Genomic DNA, 22752 nt, shown 5'->3' with positions numbered 1-22752 from the left:
TCAATCGATATTAGTAACAAAAATATAGAGTATTACATGAAGGCCTTGATAAGATGTACAGAGTTAAAGTGAGACCAAGCCTTCTATTGAAGATGGTACTACATATATTGCAGTAAGCATATTAGGAACATGAGCATTAGTTGTATGTTGCTATTGAATTGATATCTATAATAAACTTTACATATCATTAGATGAAAATATTACACAAACAACCTATACAAGTTTTAGATGTATTTATTTTATCAATATTTAAAGATGCATTGTTTAATTAAATCCTTAAATGACGATCGTGTTGTTTAAATCTCCGCCATCCGATTAAACCTCGATGCATTTCATGTAAATAAATGTTTAAATAATACTTTATATAACATTTGAAGCCACACTAAAGACCCGCAACAGACATATTTAGCTCTTACATATTTCATATTTTATTTCATGTTTTATTAAGTTATATTCAATTCCGCATGATAATGTTAAAGTATTTATCATGGGAATTACAATTCCTTGGACTACACCACGTAGATTACAAATATTAATTCTGCGTTCCCTGTATTATATGTCGGTCGCCCTCTGTCCTGCTCCACTCATAAGGGGAACCATGCTGAAAATCCCGAGGTACTTTCGCGGTCACCACCGGGGTCCAACGCGGGTCCACAAGGTTTTCGTCGCGGTTCGCCTAGAAGGTACGAGGTATTCACATTTAGAGTATGTAATGAGAAATCTCTTGGACTGTAATAATTAAATATCATTTTAATTAAAAGGAATGAAATCAAGATTCAAATAGGAATTTTGGAAGGTACGAGTTTTAAAATCAACGTCTTAATTTTCTGCAGCTACGAATGGGTCATCACATTTAAAGAATTCATTAAGAATGAAGAATCTACTAGAAATAAGGATCAGATTAACAATTAAATACAATTCTACTTAAACAGAACCAATTGAAGATTCAAAAATGTCAAACATCTAAAAAAAAAAAGCCTACTAGTGTGTTGATTATGCAATATACACAATACAAACGACCAATTGTAGAACGATAGTTAATGCTAGTTTCCCACTCTCGTGCGGTACGATACGATTAACCTTATTGAATCCACGACATGCTACATACAGATACGTTTCGATACGATCAACACGATTGCTACGACTGGCCTCAATATATGATAAGACCTGATAGGATCACCACGATTGAAACCACGATTTCAATCGTACCACGAATCCTGGTAGTGGGAACCTAGCAAAAGATAATATATGAGTAAATGTGGTGCGGATCAGACAGGATTTAGAGTGGTTCAGGGTTTGAAGAGACTCCAACCGACAGTCAATATTTGGGGCTTATAATAACAAAATATGATAAGGCTTACCATAAAAGTCTGACCATGTTTGATTTTTGAGGATATAACCATTTGGACAGATGTTTTTAAATGGCTCAATATATGATCGGCTCCCGTTATCCAGGGGGTTAATTCTTAGTGACAATACGGGTTACGGTTCTTGGTTACATTAAAATTTCAAAGTTTGCTCTGGAACGAAAACTTAATTCGAGAATCTTTTTTTTTAACGTACATGTACGTACAAATAACTATTGAATTTAACGTTTGTAAGCATGCGCAACCCTTAGTTTTTGAACACGAGAGAGAAATGAAACTAAACAACTCCAAATATCAGTTACATTTTCGGCTGATTTTTATAAATGCGCTAGACCATAATTAAAACTTTCAAATAACGGAGAAATTCGTGGTTTGCCATTTAAACGCAATATGCCGAAAGTGCTTATCGTACTACACATCTAAAATAGAGCACACGACACAAGCCCTAAAAAGATTAATATTCGAGGCTGTGACCAATACTGTAAGTTTACTTTAATCATACAAGCCTGGTTAATCGAGACTATGGAAATACCCCGTGACTGAACTTTGCTCACTTACGTTGTGGTGATCACAGATGAAATAGGCTGAAAAGAAGGCAATTTCTTTAGCACAAGTATTTGAGAACTGTGAAGCGCCCTACAGGATCGTGTTAGGCGAGCATTAAAGGCCAGTCAAGACAGGTCAAGACGCTTGTCTGTGATATTGACTGGATTAGGATCCCATTTGCTGCTCAACTTTCATTCATTTAATCATGAAATAGATAATCGAGACTATAGTAATGATGATCGAGGCTATAAAGCCGAAAATTCAGTCGCTAAAATCTCGGTTCAGAGTGGATCAATTTGACTGAAATGGTCAGCAAATTCCTTTTACTTTATCTAGCTTTTAACTATTATAGTGAGAACTGCCAGCTCTTTATCTAATCTCCTATAATGTATCTTTATTATTGATTTCAGTTATATTTTAATTATTATTCAAAAATAGTTTTGAGTTTAACCATGGATCTTATAATAGATTATAAGGTGTATGGTTGGACAAAACTATTAATTGGCTAACTACTGGGGTTAGATGTCCCACACAGCTAGAATGGAAAACCTTACTTCTGTGGAAGGTCAACCTCAAATAACAATGTCTAAAGCGGTTACGCAACAGCTTTGATGCACGTGTATTGTCAAAGATATCGGCCTGTGGGCTGTGAGTCAACTATTTAATGCACACCTCCACAATGAAGTTATATAGCAGTAGCTTGTATATTACATAGAAAAATATAATGTCAGGAATCTGAATTACATTAATATTTAGATGGTCATTTGTAATAACAACATTTTGTTGGGTTTATTGTTTATTTAGTTATTTTATTAACTGTTTCAGACAAGGTTAGAAATATATTGCTTATAAACTTCAGCTTAGCCAAATTAATTTGGCCATTCTATACGGGACTATGCTTTACATGATAGAATAAACGGTTACATAGCATTTATATATAAATTGCACATGGGACCTTTCCTACTGAGTTAAAAATTATATTTTCTTACCGTTATCACAATCACAACACAGAAGGGATATTTTGCAGAAAAGCTAGCTACAGTATCAGAATCAAGTTAAGGCACCGCGCATTGTATTGAATGGGTAGGCCTACATACATTAAACCACCTGATCATTGAATAATCGATAGGCATGTGAATGGCGATGCAACTTCATGATGTGTCCATGCCGTACATAGTGTGGGGTTTTAGTGTAAGTAAGTTATCAACCTGGGTGCTGAATCCTGAATAAATATAACGTTTTCGTTTAGTTTTCAGTTGAGCACCTCCAATACTATATTCGATAGTGAAATAGAAATCCAATGGTTAAAGACAAGGTAAGATGCCCGACAACAAAACACTCATCATTTGTTTTATTATAACAATGTAGCCATTACTAAGTTTTGCTCCTTTTTTTTATTTCCACTCGACTTGAATTGGTTTACAGGTCAAACTTACAGTTTATCAGGATCAGATGGTATTAGAGGATTATATATTTAGAAGGGGTGGTAACATCAGAGCACTACATCTTAATCTAATTGATGTCCAATGAACTGGTGCTGGAGACTGGAGCTGAAAATATTTATTTTAAAATGAAATTGGTAGTCTACCTGTTAATCTTGTCGTTTACTTACTGTGGGTTCATTTATTTTGGTGGTGGTAATAATGTTAATACTGTTTCTTATCTTGGTTATTGAGACTGGAGCTGTAAAGATTTCTTTTTTTAAATGAACCTAGTTGTCTACCTATTACTCTTGTCATTTACTTACTGTAGGTTCATTTATTTTGTGGTGGTAATATTGTTTTAACATTAAAATACTGTTTCTTATCTTGGTTATTGAAAGCTGAAATATTAGCATTAGTGGGGGTGACATTGATGATCATCAATCAGGAATTGTTGAATTGTGTTTCTGGCTGTACAGTTTTCGAGCAATCCGAACGACTAGACAGCTGGTCTTATCAGTATATCCGCCCTGCACCACTGACAAGGGGGAGACCACGCCGGAAAAACCCGAAAAACTTTCTCGGCGAACCCGAGAAGACCCCTAGCTAGCCAACCAGTGTCTTACTGACTGAGCCACCGCAGTTGCCTTGTTCATTGTCACTTGATTAGAGCAATTTATTGTTTCTTTGCAGTGGACGCACTTTAGATGTATGTCAACTTCTTCTTTTATGAAAGTATAATGTTTGGTGCACAATGTGCCTCATTGTAATTTTAATAGTTTATTGTAAATTCACTAATTCATTTGAGATGTGGAGAATCAATTGCTTTATTTCATAAAGATGGACCAGAGAATATCAGATTCACATCAACTGGTTGCAGTATAACAGTAATAGAAAATGAAAGTAGATCTGTTACCTGTTCAGCTGACTGTAATCCACCACCATGTAATATCAGCTGGTATAAAGGATCTACTAAAATATCACCTACTGAACGTTTCTCACTGAAAAACATCAAGAGACAACAAGCTGGTAATTACACCTGTCAGTCTCCACATATAAATACAACCAACCAGATAAATAGTATTTGGGGTAGAATTGGTGTTGTTATACGCCTGTAGATCTGCGCGATTTCTATTTCAAATGTGCAAGGACAAACCCCTGTAACGTCCAAACTCGTGTAGTCTTATGAACGCAATACAACACTAATTTCTCGATCAACTGTTTCTTTGCGGAGAAAAACAACATCGAGATTTTAGACTTTCACATATTAACATATTTTAAACGTTGTTTAAAGCACAACATAGGAACCACCATATAGCAGTTCCAAAGTTGTTGGATTAGTAAGGGGGGTAGTCGACTGGCGTGGTTCGAATCCCCGGTTGTACGTGGCAAGGAGTAGGGTCGCCTGTCCAACCTCGTGGGTTTTCTCCGGGGCCTCTGGTTTCCTCCCACTGCTAAAGACCCCTACGCGCAAGAGAATTATGTAAATAAAATTAAACCATATGTTAGTCCCGAAATGACCTAGTTTGTGTCGAGTGGCCAATACCATCATAACCTAGTAATTCCCATGCCTTAGAAACGTGGACACCCTTCACCCGCCCCTCCTCCTCATTGGTGCCCATATTAGAACATTGTGTTTAAATCAGGGGTGGCTTGTGTGCAGCTGACTAATCAGATAAAGGAAGTACCTGGCCAATTTTCCGGGGGAGGGGAGGGGTGTCAGTCTATGACTCATGTACGTTATGTACGTCCTCGGCCTAGAGGCTGGGATAGAGACATCGTGTAGATTTATGCTCTCGCCACCTTTAGAATACTAAGGTATTTTCAGACATAATTCAATGGAATCAACATGCAGTGTTCCTAGAGAGATATACCTTTACCCGCCTTGGCTTAGAGTCCGAGAAGATCTTCACGTAGACTAAGAGTGGATATAGACATCATTCGGACATCATGCTGGGTTCTTAGAAAGGTGTACCCACAGCCTCTGACTGTAACTTTAGCCACCTCGGCTAATACTTAATGTCATAGGTGTGTGTGTAGTTTCCAGTATATAACCTTGGTATTATAGATGTTATAAAGATATATAAACATTGTTATACCAACACAGTGTTCCAGAGTTAATTCATCATTGAGTAAACAAGAGCATCGCTAACGCAGCAATATACGTCCACATTCCTGTTTTGTTTGATGTGGTCCAGTTTGCATTGAGGGTCTGTGAAATAAAACTGGGTTGTAGGACTGCTATCAGTTTAACACTTCGTTCACATTAACAGAACACAATTTTTATTTTAAAACAATCGATGTCTTTATTCTAAAAGCATGACGTTTCGAATAGGTATGCAAAGTTTCGAAAGGATCTGTTAAGAATTGCGGTCTGTAGGCAAAACACAAGACACACAAACATTAGGCGTGGCTCTGTCCCAAGGGGTCGAGCATGCACCGAAAATAATAATAGAGGTCGGCCATAGAATTAAGGAATAAGTATAAAAAGTAGCCTTAGGCTATAAGGAATAAGTATAAAAAAGTTTTCAAGATGATCGATTAAGAAATGCGGTCTGCAAGTGACACACAGACATAAAAAAAAATGGGCGTAGCTCTGCCCCTGGGGGTTGGGTATTCACCACAAATAATAGGGATGTTCCTTAGGATAGAAGGAATATGTATGCTAGGTTTCAAGGTGATACGATAAGAAATGCGATCTGTAGATGACAAACAAATAAATAAATATAAGGGATGGGCGTGGCTCTGCCCCTGGCGGTCGGGCATGCACCAAAAACAATAGGGATCATCGTTAGGGTATAAGCAATTCATATGAAATTTTTTCAAGACGATTGATTAAGAATCGTGGCCTGTAGGAGACACACAGACATAAAAAGAAAAGAAAATGGGCGTGGCTCTGCCCCTGGGGGTAAAAAAACAATAGGGATCATCCTTAGGGTATAAGCAATTCATATGAAAATTTTTCAAGACGATTGATTAAGAATTGTGGCCTATAGGCGACACACAGACATAAAAAGAAAAGAAAATGGGCGTGGCTCTGCCCCTGGGGTCGGGCATGCACCCCAAACGATAGGGATGTTCCTTGGGGTACAAAGAATAAGTATGCATAGTTTCAAGATGATACGTTAAGAAATGCGGTCTGTAGATGACAAACAAATAAATAAATATAAGGAATGGGCGTGGCTCTGCCCCTGGGGGTCGGGCATGCACCAAAAACAAAAGGGATCATATTTAGGGTATAAGCAATTCATATGAAAAAATTTCAAGACGATTGATTAAGAATTGTGGCCTATAGGCGGCACACAGACATACAAAGAAAAGAAAATGGGCGTGGCTCTGCCCCTTGCGGTCGGGCATGTACCCCAAACGATAGGGATGTTCCTTAGGGTACAAAGAATAAGTATGCATAGTTTCAAGATGATACGTTAAGAAATGTGGCCTGTAGACGAAAAACAAACAAATACAAAAAAATGGGCGTGGCTCTGCCCCTGGGGGTCGGGCATGCACCAAAAACAATAAGGATCATCCTTAGGGTATAAGGAATAAGTATGTAAAGTTTGAAGATGATCACTTAAGAATTGTGGCCTGTAGGCGACACACAGACACACACACCCCCACCCCCACATACACCCATACACACACACACACACACACAGACAGGGGCGACGGCAATATACGTCCACATTATGAATGTGGACGTATAAAAAGTACACAACGTAAAAGTCTAACCGAGACATAGGATAGTGTCACACGTGTACGGGAATCTCCCCTATTTTGAAGTATATTGTCTTTTCTTATTGTACATTATGAAATATCCAGTGATTTAGTGCCCTGTCAATTTTTTCGTTAAGACTAACTAACATACATTCTTCATCCCAAACGATAAATAGCTCCAACAAATATCACAATTATAAAGTGAGGTATTTACAGTAGGACTGGGAATAGCTTATTCCTCATTAATCTACATTGAAAGCAATCTTTCATAACAGCCTTACTCTTTGGGAAATCTAGTACATTGTAATAACAATAAGGAGACTTTGATAACATTTATGGAATGTGTTTATATATGGTAATGTGCAATGAATTTCGGGGAAGTTAATGGGCGACAAATATTATTTAAATATTGTTGTAGTGCAGCCCCAACCTCGAATATTTCGCATATTCCATTAACATCTTTTCTGGGAGGACCTAAAATATGTAAATCATAGTTGGAATTAAATGAAATAGGGTTTAGCGTCCTAATTTTCTGCTTCCATCGGGCTAATGAAGATGGCCTACAGTTCGACTTGTGGAATATGACAAAATGTTATTCATTGTGTACATTTTCGGGATAAATTCCGAGAAATTCCAAGCCAAGTGTCAGTTACGGTTTGATACTCTTAGCATTACTTGAATACAATGTCAAACTCTGTTTTTAATTCCAAATTGTCGATTTTCTTGGATTTTGAAGTACACCAGAACTCATTTTGTGCATTCTACTCTGCTTGGTTTACAGGTCAGACGTACAGTATATCAGGATTGGCATCGTATGGTGTTAGAGGAGCAGATTATAGATTTACATATACCATCAGGTCTAGAGTTTAATAGAGATGGTTCAGAAATATGTTCATTATTACTACTTGGTGGTAGATGTGACTCATCATCAACCAGTACCAGATATACATGTGGTTGTATCAATGGTAACACTAGTTCATTGTATCTTAACATAACTAATCTCCAATCAAGTGATGGTGGAGACTGGACCTGTAGAGATTTACAAATTAGTGAAAGCAGCCAACCCTTCGCCCTTCTTGTATATTGTAAGTTGGTTTATTTTTATGATAAATCTTTGTAATGGCAGTGTCACTAAGTAGGAGGCTGAATTTGATTATTTGAATGAACTTCCCTATTAAACATACATTACTTAAGCGCAAAATCTGCCTATTGCAGGTCTTTCTTTAGGCCTGAAATGTTAAATAAACTATTAATTATACATTTTTTAACACGACAAGACCACAATCAACTCTCGACGCCATCGGATATCTCCGATATTAAGTAGATTAGAACGGTTCAGCCATATTTTGATTTAATTTATAAAATAGAGGGGGGAGACTTAGCTTCGAACAACCAGTACGGTGGTTGCAATTGATGCACATATCTTGTGCAATAGAGTAATTTGAATAACATTTTCAAATTATTCATATTACATTATCTATTTTCGAACTACTATAGCAAGAAGTCTAGCTCTTTATCAAATCTTACATAATGTATCTTTAATTATGTTAACTTGAAATGAAATAAGTGTAACGACCTTATGTTTTTTTTTAAGATGGGCCTGAGAGTATCAGATTTACACCAACCAATTCTAGTATAACAGTGATAGAAAATGAAAGTAGATCTGTCACCTGTTTAGCTGACTGTAATCCACCTTGCAATATTAGCTGGTATACAGGATCTGCTAAAATATCATCTACTGACCATCTCTCACTGAACAATATTCAGAGACAACAAGCTGGTAATTACACCTGTCAGACTCAACATAAAAATATCACCAACAACACACTGTCTAAAATATTACAGATAACAGTTTATTGTAAGTATAAAAGGCAACAGTTTATTGTATCACAGATAAAAGACTGTTCATTGTAAGTATTAGTTATAAGCTATTCACTACAGATAACAGTTTATTGTAAGTAATGGTTTGTTGTTCTACCAGTTATAGCTTACATGCTTATGTTTAAGAAGACAATTATCAGTATTTGGTGTGATGTCCGAATACTTAAAGATACATTATAGGAGATTAGATAAAGAGCTGACAGGTCTCACTATAATAGTTAAAAACTAGATACTGTAAAGGGAATTTGCAGAAAATTTCAGTCGAATTGATTCACTATGAACCGAGATTTTAGCATTGAATTTCTGGCCTTACTAAAGTCGGTAGGATAAAAAACATAGTCTCGATTATTCATTTCATGATTTAATTATGAATGTTAGTCGAACAGCAAATCGGAACCTAATCCAATAAACATCGCAGGCTAGCGATGCCATCGAGAGTTGATTATGGTCTGGATATGTTAATTAATGTCTAATTAATAACATTTCAGGCCTAAAGTAAGACCTGCAATAGGCAGATTTAGCTCTTAAATAATGTATGTTTAAATGCAACTGACATTGCTTTAGTTGGTACAGGCCAGATGGGATTTTTAAGCTTGGTTCTATAATCAAGATGACTTTACCTTCTGGAGGTCGTATAAGATGCTCTGACAATCCTTTTCTGTTATAATATTAGTCCTCTACCCTTGACTATAGGTTTTCTCTCCACCCGTCTGGCATTTGTTTTCCGTATTTGTTTTAATTTATTTATATAGCTTTGAGATATTTGATTGAAATTAGTTACACACCTATATATAGCATTGTTCATAGGGGTAAAATCACTGTAATAAACAGGTTATATAAACAGTGTTTTTCGGGCATCATAAATGCGTCAGTGCGCAAACGGGAATTTTTCGGGCATTTGTTTTCTTCCCCTCTCCACCCCCCCCCCCCCACTCTCCTAACATTCATCGGGCCAGTGCACCTAAAGCATTGTTACAGATCGGGTTTGCGTTTAGATGGATTCCGTTAAACTTTTATTGAGTGGTCGATTTAAAATTACAGCTAGTAATGATATTGGTCAACCTGTATCTAGAACCATTCCGCTGTACGTTAGATGTACGTATACCTTTATTGTTTTTAATGGCCATGTATGAAATGCTAATGGGAGAAAAGTTTGCAAGTATTTGCCATCTGATCTTTCTCAATGTCAAGCTGTCATGGCTTTTCTAATGCATCGGCTGATCTGTGCTTGGAATAGAGTAATTTGTATGAAATTTGCAATATATTCATTTTTCATTATCTATTTTTGAACTATTATAACAAGAACCATCGGAATCTTACATAATGTATCTAAACAGAACATGCACTTAATATTCCCTGTTTTACATTTCTGTATTGAACTATAAGACTGTATCATCATACCACAAAATGATATACACGCGTGTGCTTTTGAAGGACTAAGTATCATTACCCATGGTCGTCTAGTCATTTACATTGTATTGGATAGTATTTAGCTTATTACTAGCTTGTATTTTAGGCATTCCCGTGCTTGTCATTAACATTAAAATCTTATTAGCATGCTCTTGTTTTAGGCATTCCTGTTCTTGATCCAAACAAAGATACCAAGACCAGTATATCTATATCACGTGGAGAAACAGGTGTATTGTCAATCCATGTTTTAGCTTATCCACTACCTGCATTTACCTGGTATTACCAACAAGATGGCAGTGAAAGACTGGTTATAGATTTCAGAAGTCAACAAGCAGATGATGGTCTATCATCAACATTAACTATACAATATATTACGGAAGATGATGGTAGAAAATATATAGTTTATGTTAATAATAGTCTCGGTACAAGATCTGTTGTTTTCAATTTAGTTGTACTGTCCAATGATGAACATACAGACCAACTTGGTAATAAATATGAAGCTTCTACAGAACGAGCTGTTGGCATAGCTATAGGCATGGGTATTAGCCTCTTGATTTTTGTTATTATCGCAGTATTGTTGTGGTTCATATTAAAGAGAAGTGGAAGAAGGGTTTGCATTAAAAGAGTAACAGGTAATAATGTTTAATGGCAAAACCCAATTAAATAGTAAAAAAATATATCTGTTAAATAATATGAAATATTATAAATGAAATGAAATGGGGTTTAACGCCCTGCTGTTCTGCTCCGACTGGGCTAATGAAGACTGTAAAATATGATAACAACCAAGCTTATATCATAGTTTTTGTCGTTGTTTAGGTGCATAACACTGCGCCTGTGGAAACAACTAACCATAGTTTGATCCGTTGTGTTTTTCAGTAAATAATGAAACTGGAATTAATTATACAAACAGCCAACATACAGGGTTAGATAACATTACCTTGTCTGAAACCCCACCTATATATGAAAGAGTTGGTACTGATGCTGTAAATACTACAGATCCTCCTGATCCTGCTTATATCAACACAGAGACAGCATCATCACCGTATGAAGTACTGGATAACCAAACTGTAGATCAACAACCCAACTCTTACCAACAACTCGATACACCATCCAGATCAACATATGAGGTAGAGAGAGAGAGAGAGAAATGGGGTTTAACGTCCACTCGACACAGACTAGGTCATTTCGGGACTAACATATGGTTTAATTTTATTTCAATAATTCGCTTGCGCCTAGGGGTCTTTAGCAGTGGGAGGAAACCGGAGGACCCGGAGAAAACCCACGAGGTTGGACAGGCAATCCTACTCCTTGTCACGTACAACCGGGGATTCGAAACCACGCCAGTTGACTCAATGACAGGCCTTATGATACAGCGCACGCACGTGCTTACCATTCGGCCACCCAACCCCCCAACATATGAGGTACTGGATAAACAAACGATTGATCAACAACCCAACACTTACCAACAACTCAGCCCCTATCAAAATGTAACATGAGATTGAAATGATGTGTGTAGATAATTTATAAATGTTAACAAAATAAGAAATAATAAAACTTATAGAATAGCACAAGAACGAAAGAAAATTATAATGTAGCTTCCCATAATTAATTACATTTCTGTTTTTAAACAAAAATTGTTGTTCGTGAATACTATTGTCGTGGGTGATGGCGCCCATAACACGCCCATTTAAAAAAAAGGGGGGGCAATGTCAGAGGTCTTGTGTTTGAAGATACAATTTGCTATGTTTTGCCAATGTCGCTACAATAGCATTTTAATCCCTGAAAGAGATGTGTAATTGGGTAGCATGATCAACTGATTACACGGCGACTGTTCGAGGTCATTTGACAACAAGATAGCAATTATAAAGCCATATCATTTTACAAGAGCATGATACTACATGACAATAGTTCAGGGTTTTAAATTTCAACACTTTACATAACTGCTTTATTTACTGCAGAGTACCTATATTAAACCTTGGTATATATATTACATGCGTAAAGCGTCAGGGGAGGGGGGATTTTGAAAGAGAAATTTCGGTCCAATTTCCATTAAACTCGACCTCATCCGTGATTATTGTCTAACAAACATACATACCACATTTTAAGTTTCATCTGAATCGGACAAAATTTGTGCCCCCGACCTTGGTATATGCATTACATGTGCATGTTTTGCCACTATTTGAGTTAAGGGGTGGGGTACATTTTAAAAGGGAAGTTTCGGTCCGATTTGCAAGAAACGAACATAATACATTATATACTCTTCAAAAAAAAGTAGGGGATATTTAGAAACAATACAAAACCGCGGAAATGCACTGCTGTTTTTATTAGAGGTAACCAGTGTATGTTAATAACAGGCCAATTGCCTACACCTTAACATAAACAGTTCGTATGGGCGGCTTATCTGACGGCCCCATTTCACTCGCAAAGAGATACACCGTCAAAAGTGAAAATGGGCGTTTTTGATTTTTGTCTTAATAATGAGTAATTGCTCCACCAATCCTCAGACATTCAGCAATTCGTCGTGGTATGCTCCTAATCAACCGTCCAATCACGATTTGGGGTAATCTGACCCACTCCTCTTGCAGTGCCACGGCCAATTCTTGCAGTGTTGTCGGTTGACGTTGACGTCGACGAAGACGTCTCCCGATCAAATTAAACGTAACACACACTAAAGATAAGATACGCTAAACAGTAAATCTTATGCAAGAACCGATAGGAAAGCAAACAGGGATAGATAAACCAGTACGCGGCAGTTTTCATCAACCCTTCCTTGAAGTGTCAAATTTGACAATGAACCCCTCCCACGTGTATGGTGCTATTGCGTGTCGCATGTGCAGCTCAGTGGTTCTCTGTCAAGTGTCCATGACTATTTATCATATCACAACCTGCATAGGTAGTTGCATTTCAATATTCCCTACTTTTTTGGAAGAGTATATTTGAACGGCTTTCAAAAACGAATGCAAATTGTTACCTGTAACGGGACCAGGAGTAAAATTTACGATTTTTCCGTGCAATCAGGAAATGTGCCAAAATCGAACCCATCTTAGGGATATAAAATCGGATATAAATTGTGACCTGTAGGGGGTCCAAGGGTTAAAATCGCGATTTGTCGTACAATCTGGGACAAAAATTCGATACATGCCAAAGTCGATCCCATTAGAGATGTTTCGGGTAGAGATCTTTTGAGTTTCATGAAAATTGTCGAGTGTCCACAAACAAATGTGAACGGACGGACAGGGGCGACGGCATAATATGTCCCAATGACAATTTGGTCGTATAAAAGCAGTTGATCGCCAGTTTATAAAATCTTATTCACATTGAATATATATATATATTACTGATGGATCGGACACTAGATAAACGAAAACTTTCCAATCTTTAAAACTAATATTACAATGAAAGTAAAGCTCATGGCAGAAGTTAATTCAAAGATACCCGTTTTACTAACGTTTATGAGCAATTAAACATGTCTATGCAACACTGAAAGTGTTTTATATTTTAGGCTCATAGCGCGAACAAACCAGCAAATCATTCTGATAATGCACTTCGATTTTTTTATAACATCCTTATATGGACAACTATGTAAATTCTGTATAGAAAGAGTCAATATGTAAGTATCATTATATTCCATTGTGGAATTTGGGGCGTTGATAATTGTTGTTTCTTGGTCAGACAGTTTAATTTAATGTGTTTGGGTTGGAAATTGGTGTTATTCTCACCAGACGATTCTTCATTATGTAGCAAAGAATTAATTGTCTGTGTCAATTCGCCATCATACTCGATCGACTGCATGCTGAAGAATAAACAGATAAGTTTAGGTTCAATGTGACGTAGGGGGTTGGATGATCTGTCATTGAGTCGACTGGCGGTGTTTCGATTCCCCGGTTGTACGTGACAAGGGGTAGGGTTGCTTGTCTAACCTCGTGGGGTTTCTCCGGGTTCTCCTATTTCCTCCCACTGCTAAAGACCCCTACGCGCATTCGAATTATTGAAATAAAATTGAACCATATGTTAGTTCCTAATCTCTCTCTCTCTCTCTCTCTCTCTCTCTCTCTCACGCGTATTTTAACTTGACAACTAGATGGCTAATCCAGTTTGAAGACAAAGATGTGTTAGCTGTTAATATCCCTTCGATTGGGTGCCTGATATAAACCTCTCACCCCTCGGTTGTTACGTGAAAAAAGTTTCGGCTTCGCCTCAATTTTATTTCGCGTAACAACCTCGTAGCGATATATATCTAGTACTAATAGTATAATAATATGTTTATATATTAAATGTTATCAGTTTATTTTCACAATATGCAAAGGGTAACGTTCTAACTGTGTGGTGTATACCTATATAGAAAAACATATATTGTGCTTATTGTCACACTTTACACTTCATGCATACAATAACCTTCCTGGTCTATATATATAACAGCAAAATGTCGGCCAGTAAACACATACATTATAATATTATAGTTGTATTATTGACAATATACACTAATTATTCACAAGGTATAGTAGTAGTTGTTTGTTTTCTAATGATCTTTATATTACATGTATGTTAATACTGATTTCAGTGATATATTCAAAATTAGTTAAGTCATCTGACAATACCAACGGTGGCCCAGTGACTAGGGAGCGGTATCGCTAACCTGGAGGTTTCGGGTTTCGATCCCTGTGACTTTGCAGCGTGGTTTCCCCATATCAGTGGTAAGTTTCTAATGCGCTGATTAATATATACTTGCACGTATCCTTTATTTAGTTACGTACCCCACGCCTTGGTGGCGAATCCTCGTATCACAGAATACTCATGACAGTCCTGTGATTGGGCATCTAAAACATTAAATTTGACATTGCACCAAACACCCAATGAGTAACGATTGGGTAAGATGCCCGGCAACCGTTATATACTTATTTACTACCCACTTGGTTTAAAGGTCAGACGTACAGTTTATCAGGATCGGCATCATATGGTACTAGAGGAGAAGATTACCGATTTACATGTCAAATATCTGGCGACAATATACCCACAGCTGTTTGGTTTAAAAAAGAAGATACCCCATTCTGTAGAATATTATTATCAAGATGTCTACAATCATCATCTGATATCAGATACACATGTGGTTGCATCAGTGGTAACAACAAAACTCTGTACCTTGATGTAACTAATGTTCAATCAACTGATGCTGGAGACTGGATCTGTGGAGCTTTAGATGTAAATGGTGGCAGCAGTCTACCCGTTACACTTCTTGTCTACTGTAAGTTGGCTGGCTTTTATCATATGCTATAGACCTTTAATTTTAAATATACTTTTAAGGAAAATAGTAAGTCGCACTTACGTATGGAAGACCGGTAACAAATGTGTAAAGGAAATATATATAGACAGACAATAATAACAATTCAGAAACCAAACATAGTTTAGCTTCAAGAAAATTCAATATCGGACGGAGTTCTCAATGATATCCCCGAAATCATCGGAAAGTCTAATCATGTTTAATTTCTGGTACACTTACAACCTTTGTACAAAGGTACTAGAGAGAAAGTGCCTTGGCCTTTCATCAGTGGGTCATCATTGGTTGCCATTGGATTGTAATTATGTTACTCTTCTTGTTTATTGTAAGTTGGTCGGGTAATGTTATTGTCGCTGGGCAGGGGATCCGTTCTTTGTGGTATGAGAGGGTAAATGCTTCATGCGTGTTGCACCATGTCTTTCGTTATTCTTAGCTTAATCGTTAAAAGTCCATTGATTCTTTCGATATGTGGGGCTTTAAGTCAATTTCTTTATTTTATAAAGATGGACCTGAGAATATCAGTTTTACACCAACTAGTTCTAGTATAACAGTGCAAGAAAATGAAAGTAGATATGTAACCTGTTCAGCTGACTGTAATCCACCACCATGTAATGTCAACTGGTATAAAGGATCTACTTTTATATCATCTATTGAACTTCTCTCATTAAACAACATCAATAGACAACAAGCTGGTAATTACACCTGTCAGGTTCAACATAATAATATCACCAACAACACACTGTCTAAAGTATTACAGATAACAGTGTATTGTAAGTATTACAGATAACATTTCATTGTAAGTATTAATTATAAACTATTCACTACAGATACTAATTTATTATAAACCACGCACTACCACAACAGTTTGTGGGGGATTTCTTTAATTAAATAATCTAACGGATTTTATTCGATACCATTGTCCTTTCCTCATTTAATAAATATAATTCATTACCTTAACAAATGTGCCAGATAATATCAGATTTGCATCACCACCATTCAGGGTTTACTTTTCTTCTGACGGTTGTATAGGTTGGTCTACCAAATTCATGTCTGTTGAGTTATTTTATTTTAAAAATTCCATGAACAAATAATATTACATATCAAATAATACCATGCCCCTTAATCTAACAGATGGACCTGAGAATATTAGATTTACACCAACCAGTTCTAGTATAACAGTGATAGAAAATGAAAGTAGATCTGTAACCTGTTCATCTGACTGTAATCCACCGCCATGTAATATCAGCTGGTATAAAGGATCTACTAAAATGTCATCTACTAAACTTCTATCACTGAACAACATCAAGAGACAACAAGCTTATAATTACACCTGTCGGGTTACACATACACAGATATCTAGTTCAGTTCTATCTAAGCAACTGACAGTTATAGTACACTGTAAGTTAATTTGGTCACTGTTCTTCTTAATGATTAACAACAGATATGTTCAATGCAAGTTTTAAATCAAAGTGTCATAATTAAATTCCAGCGTACAATAAAAGAGAAGTAATACAATAGAACATTATTTTGATCAGTTATTGGTATAATGGCAGAGGTCAAATTAATCATACTTTTCTTTTTAAAAATCAGATCCACCAAGCATCTCAAGTTTGATATCTGATGCTACTAACAACATGATAGACGATGATTCTGGCATTACCTTCACCTGTGCTGTTGACAGTTTTCCATCTTCAAACATATCCTGGTCTAGATCACAACAAGGGAGACAACTCTTTTTTGGTAGACAATATGCCATACCTAAAGTTAGTTGTCAACATACAGATAACTATACATGTACAGCTAGAAATGATATTAGTAAACCTGTATCTAGAACTATTCCATTATATGTTAGATGTGAGTACATGATTTACGTACATTGTATACGCTCGGTATATCCATGTTGTATGGGTATTTTCCTTTTTGTATTATTGTTACGTATGCTAAAAATACGAATCCAAAAGCCTACCACAAAATATTTAATAGTTATTTCTGTAGACGTTTACAAGAAATATTTAATAGTTATTTCTGTAGACGTTTACAAGACCGTGTAATTCCTTAAAATGGTTTAAAATAAAAACATCACAATGTTTAGACTGAGTAGCAATAGCCCAAGAATTGTTGTTCTTGTTGTTCTTCTGTACGATCGACATGAAACTTGGCATATAGTACATGAACAATCGCGCATCATTGAACGGACCTGATATGACGTCAAAATGCCAGTGGTCCATATAGCTATCGTACTTGTTGTACCTTCTATTCCTTCAGAGTCATCTAGTTGTTTACAATTACCTTATTATTATTTGGCTTGTTGTATTTCAGGCAGGCCCGTTCTTGACCCAAATAAAGATACCAAGACCAGTATATCTGTATCACGTGGAGAAACAGGTGTATTATCCATCCATGTTTTAGCTTATCCACTACCTGTATTTACCTGGTATTATCAACAACAAGATGGCAGTGAAAGATTGATTATAGATTTTAGAAGTCAACAAATAGATGATGGTCTTTCCTCAACACTAACTATACAAGATGTTACATTTGATGATGGTAGAAAATATATAGTTTATGTTAATAATAGTCTTGGTTCCAGATCTATTGTATTTAACATGGCTGTACTGTCTAACGATGATGACAATAACAATAACCTGCTTGGTATTGGTATAGCTATTGGTCTGGGCATCATCCTATTCATTATTGCTATTATCATAGTTTTACTGTGGGTCGTCTTTAAGAAAACTGGGAGGAGAATCTGCATTCAAAAAGTAACAGGTAATAATTACATTGAGATAATAAATCGCACTATTCATAAAATCGTGTTGTTATTGTTAAGGAGGGGAGGTCATCGCTATATTACAGAATATATATCCTTACTGGTTGAGTTTGAATTCCCAAACCAATGAGTTTACTACCGGTGTTAAATACTAAACGGTACATTATACACATTAAATAATGTTAAATATTGAATTCCAATGTTCCTTATATGCAATTATTCGTCGTGTTTAGATGCCGAGCTAAACTAGACCAAAAGACGTAGTACGTTATGTTTTGTGATGATTTCAGGAAATGATCCGACATTATTTGATGACGCTAACAATCAACAAACCAGGTCAGATAATATCACCTTGTCTGAAACCCCACCTATATATGAAAGAGTTGGTACTGATGCTGTCAATACTACATATCCTTCTAATCCTGGTTATATCAACACAGAAACAGCATCATCACCGTATGAAGTACTGGATAAACAAACTGTTGATCAACAACCCAACTCTTACCAACAACTCGATACACCATCCAGATCAACATATGAGGTACTGGATAAACAAACGATTGATCAACAACCCAACACTTACCAACAACTCAGTCCCTATCAAAATGTAACTCGGGATTGAAATGATATGTAAAGATAATATTTAATGAATTTATAAATGTTTCTAGAAAATTGTTGTTCATGAGTACTAATTTCGCGTGTGATGGCGCCCATAACACACCCAATAAACAAACAAATTAAAGGGGCATTATGTAAGATTTAGATAAAGAGCTAGCCATTTTCACTATAGCATTTCAAAAATAGATAATGCAAAATGAGTATATTAAAAATTTCATTAAAATTACTTTATTTTTAGCAAAGTTATCAATGGTTGTAGTTTTGATGCATTGATTGTATGCATCGATTGTAACTACTGTACTGGTCATTCGAGTTTTAGCTTCTAGCTAAAATCATGGGCATCCGATGGCAACGATTTAGCTTTTACATAATGCATGTAAGGGTCTTGTGTTTGAAGATACAATTCGCTATGAATTGCCAATGCGGCTACAATAGCATTTTAATCCCTTGTCTAATTGGATAGCATAATCAACTGACTTCAAGGAAACAATATATCATTTTACAACGGGTCGGTAGCTCAAGATCATGATATTACAAGACAAAAATTCAGAGTTTAAGATTGCAGCTGTTTAAAACACTATTTTATTTGTATAGTTAACAAGAGTCCATCACAACACGATACAATCACATGATTTACGAAACCAACGTAAGATTGCCAAATTTTGACCACGCGAATTGCGAATTGTCAATCTGTTTCACAGAGGATTACGATTGTCTTCTAATACCTCTGTAAAAGATGACTGCATTCAACATGTGACGTCTCATAACGCGGCGTCAATCATTTGCTCACTGGCGAGTGCATTGTTTACATAAGACGTTACTGGTTCGGGCAGAATGGTGCCTTATACTCATTTTAATACCCATTGACACTAAATAGGAAGTAATTTTTACCTACGAATACTTCAAACGTCGTTATTTATTTTTCTAATACATAAAAAAAATGTTATAGAATTTAATTTGTCGGAGGAAAAAAGTTAATATTTGTGGCTCATTAAGTCACATCGGTGTCATCCTTATCAGTGATTGTAGCGGCCTGGCGAATATTCACTACTGATCAATGTGGCGAATTGTCTGCGATGTCATCCTGGGTGGAATCAGACGCTAAGCCCCACGAACCAACGAACTACTACGCGTTCAATTTATCACTGTTAAACAAGGGATTTGTATTTATACAATTTAACAATAGGTTGCCATGTCAGATACGTCCACATTTTACAAGAGGCGTGCAGAGGATTCCTGATTGCCGCAATGCTTCAACTTAAATTTGAAAAAAATCCCAAGATGTTAAGAACAAAGGCCTCTTTGTAAAAAGATTTTCGGCAAAGTGGGGTAACTACGGAACGGAAATTACGTACCGCTGAATATCGATAGTGTTCGTCCTCTCTGAAACGCAATGCCACACACCAAATTTAAGACATTTGTTAAAAACTGTAGCCTCTATCGCACAAAGTTTTAAGCTAAGAGAGCATAACTTTGGAACAATTGTTTCTATTCCATCAACTTCTCGGTACAGTCAAATACACAACACATCAAGCAGAATAATGCATTTGAGCACATTCAACACTCTCTACATAATCAACAATATGCAAATCGAAAATTTGTTGGAAATTCAATATATGAGACAAGAAACATTTTCGTTTGCATACCTACGTAAATCCAGCTCCACGCGCGCGACGTTCTTCACTGGCCGAACACTCATGTGCGGTACACACAAATCGATGACGTTTTCGATTTTGAATTGATAGAAAGATCCCTAATGACACACGCATGACGAAACCAATATCTGCATTTATGGGATATTGTCGAGTATTACTGCTGTAGTTAACTAAATTTGTACTAAATTTAAGAAAACTAAAAAAACAATCAATGCTGTGTGCTGACACCTAAACAATAATATCACGTTTAAATTATCAATATGTCATTTATTAGTAAGTGTTCAGAAAGTGTTAACATAGTAAGTGTTCAGAAAGTGTTAACATAGTAAGTGTTCAGAAAGTGTTAACATGGTAAGTGTTAAGGTATTGGGTAGCTTCATCCTGTGGTGTTATATTAATTTAGGCCATTTCTTTTAACTGGTAATAAATAAATACACAGAAATTATCTTACCTTGGATTTCTTCGCTTTGGATCCTAAATTTTGAATAGATCGGTTCAAGTGAATATTACGATAGGTCCTCTTTTATATGAATTATCAAACGTTTTGGGGTGACGTGAATGTTTAAGGACCAGCGTTATTTCCACAATTCAACACCACTAATTAATTACAAGAGTTCACACTGTCACGGTTCGTCATTTGAGGGGTAAGAATTCAATTATAATCCAACCGATATATCCTTGCTTAAATTGTCATGCTGCCAGTGTCATTATTACAAAGATAGGGGTGGGTGGCTCAATTATTTTCCCTTCGGGAACATTCCGAATTGTTGGAATTGCAGTCGAGTAGCACGGAATTGATTCCTTACACAATTCTCCCCGTCCTGAAAACAGATTTGGTATGTAGAATCGCGATAGCTTTGTCTTCAATAATTCTCATAGTAGAAGGCTGGACGCCTTTCAATGAATTTAGAGAAGTCAGTTACCGAACTTTCAATCGATACACCCCCTACACTGATTGATCTTAATCTGTATTTTCTGTACATGGTATTTCGGATTCAATAAATGGTGTGCAAAGTGCACCTGATTAAAAAAAAAAAAATTCTAAGAAATTTACAAAATCCACCAGATCGAACACAGTCTAAAATGTGTTGGCTGCACTACAACATAAAATCTTGCCATATAAATTGATTTCATATATAAAGTTAATATTGTGTTAAATGGAACCAAGTGGTGAAGCTTACATTACTTATTACACATCGAACATCCAGTAAATACATCAAATGTATTGTCGTTGAGATTTGTCAGAACATGTTATTTAGTGACAAAAATGTTATTATTTTATTTCCACAACATGCACAGGGTAACGCTCTAACTGTGTGGTGTATACCTATATAGAAAAACATATAATGTATTTATTGTCACACTTCACACTCCATGCATACAATAACCTTCCTGGTCTATATATATATATATATAACAGCAAAATGTCGGCCAGTAAACACATGCATAATAATAATGTTGTATTACTGGTTATATACTTTAATTACACACAATGTATAATAAATAGTACGTAGGCTGGCAGAAAAGTTCTAAGCCTGAAGAGGGCTGCGCAATTTAAGCGTGGCAGAGAGAGTCTTGGCGATGAGCCGCGTCCTGGAAGGCTACATCAATAGCAGCCATTCAAGAATTTATTACCCGGGTGCATGACATGGTGATGGCTGATCGACAATTGTCCACTCGAAATATTACCAGTGGGGTGTGCACCTCCTGTGAAAGGAAATGAAATAAAATGAAATGGGGGTTTAACGTCCTACTGTTTTACTCCGACTGGCCTACTCTAGTATCGTATTCCAGCGGATCTTTTAAGTGCATAGTGTGACATAGTGCTCAATAACTTTCATAAAATTTTCTATGTTATAAAATACGAACTATTATTCAGATAATTTTTCATTTACAAAGCTTCTAATCCATCGCTGAAATACCCACATTTTGTGTATATTCATTTTTAAGTCGTTTACAGATTTCAGTTTTCAATTATTTTCGATAATACACTACGTCAAAGGTATTTGTAATTGTATATAATTCAAAATTTATTACATTCACATCTCTTCCTCTTTAATAATATATTAATAAAAATGGGATACAAATGATAGTA

The 22752-nt window shown here is 36.2% G+C and overlaps 1 protein-coding gene and 1 long non-coding RNA gene across 3 annotated transcripts; both read left to right on the top strand.

The window, feature by feature from the left end:
• Nucleotides 1-10578: 10578 nt before the first annotated feature.
• LOC126829501 (uncharacterized) lies at nucleotides 10579-11855 on the top strand. Its single transcript, XR_007683423.1, has 3 exons — nucleotides 10579-10971; nucleotides 11216-11466; nucleotides 11761-11855. It is a non-coding gene; the product is annotated as an uncharacterized LOC126829501 (long non-coding RNA).
• A 2909-nt stretch (nucleotides 11856-14764) lies between these two features.
• On the top strand, nucleotides 14765-19056 carry LOC126829500 (opioid-binding protein/cell adhesion molecule homolog). Of its 2 annotated transcripts, XM_050559413.1 has the most exons (7): nucleotides 14771-14835; nucleotides 15261-15581; nucleotides 16118-16384; nucleotides 16746-17012; nucleotides 17205-17468; nucleotides 17934-18383; nucleotides 18675-19056. In XM_050559413.1, exons 4-7 carry the CDS (start codon nucleotides 16883-16885, stop codon nucleotides 19004-19006), a joined length of 1176 nt encoding a protein of 391 aa, XP_050415370.1. In that variant the 5' UTR covers nucleotides 14771-14835; nucleotides 15261-15581; nucleotides 16118-16384; nucleotides 16746-16882; the 3' UTR covers nucleotides 19007-19056. The 2 variants fall into 2 exon arrangements, with proteins under 2 accessions (XP_050415371.1, XP_050415370.1); XM_050559414.1 differs by having other exon boundaries at nucleotides 14765-14835; nucleotides 16118-17012.
• The last annotated feature ends 3696 nt before the right edge of the window (nucleotides 19057-22752 follow it).

The sequence above is a fragment of the Patella vulgata genome, chromosome 8 (assembly GCF_932274485.2).
Source record: "Patella vulgata chromosome 8, xgPatVulg1.2, whole genome shotgun sequence".
Lineage (NCBI taxonomy): Eukaryota > Metazoa > Mollusca > Gastropoda > Patellidae > Patella > Patella vulgata.
This window is presented reverse-complemented; position numbering and strand designations above follow the sequence as displayed.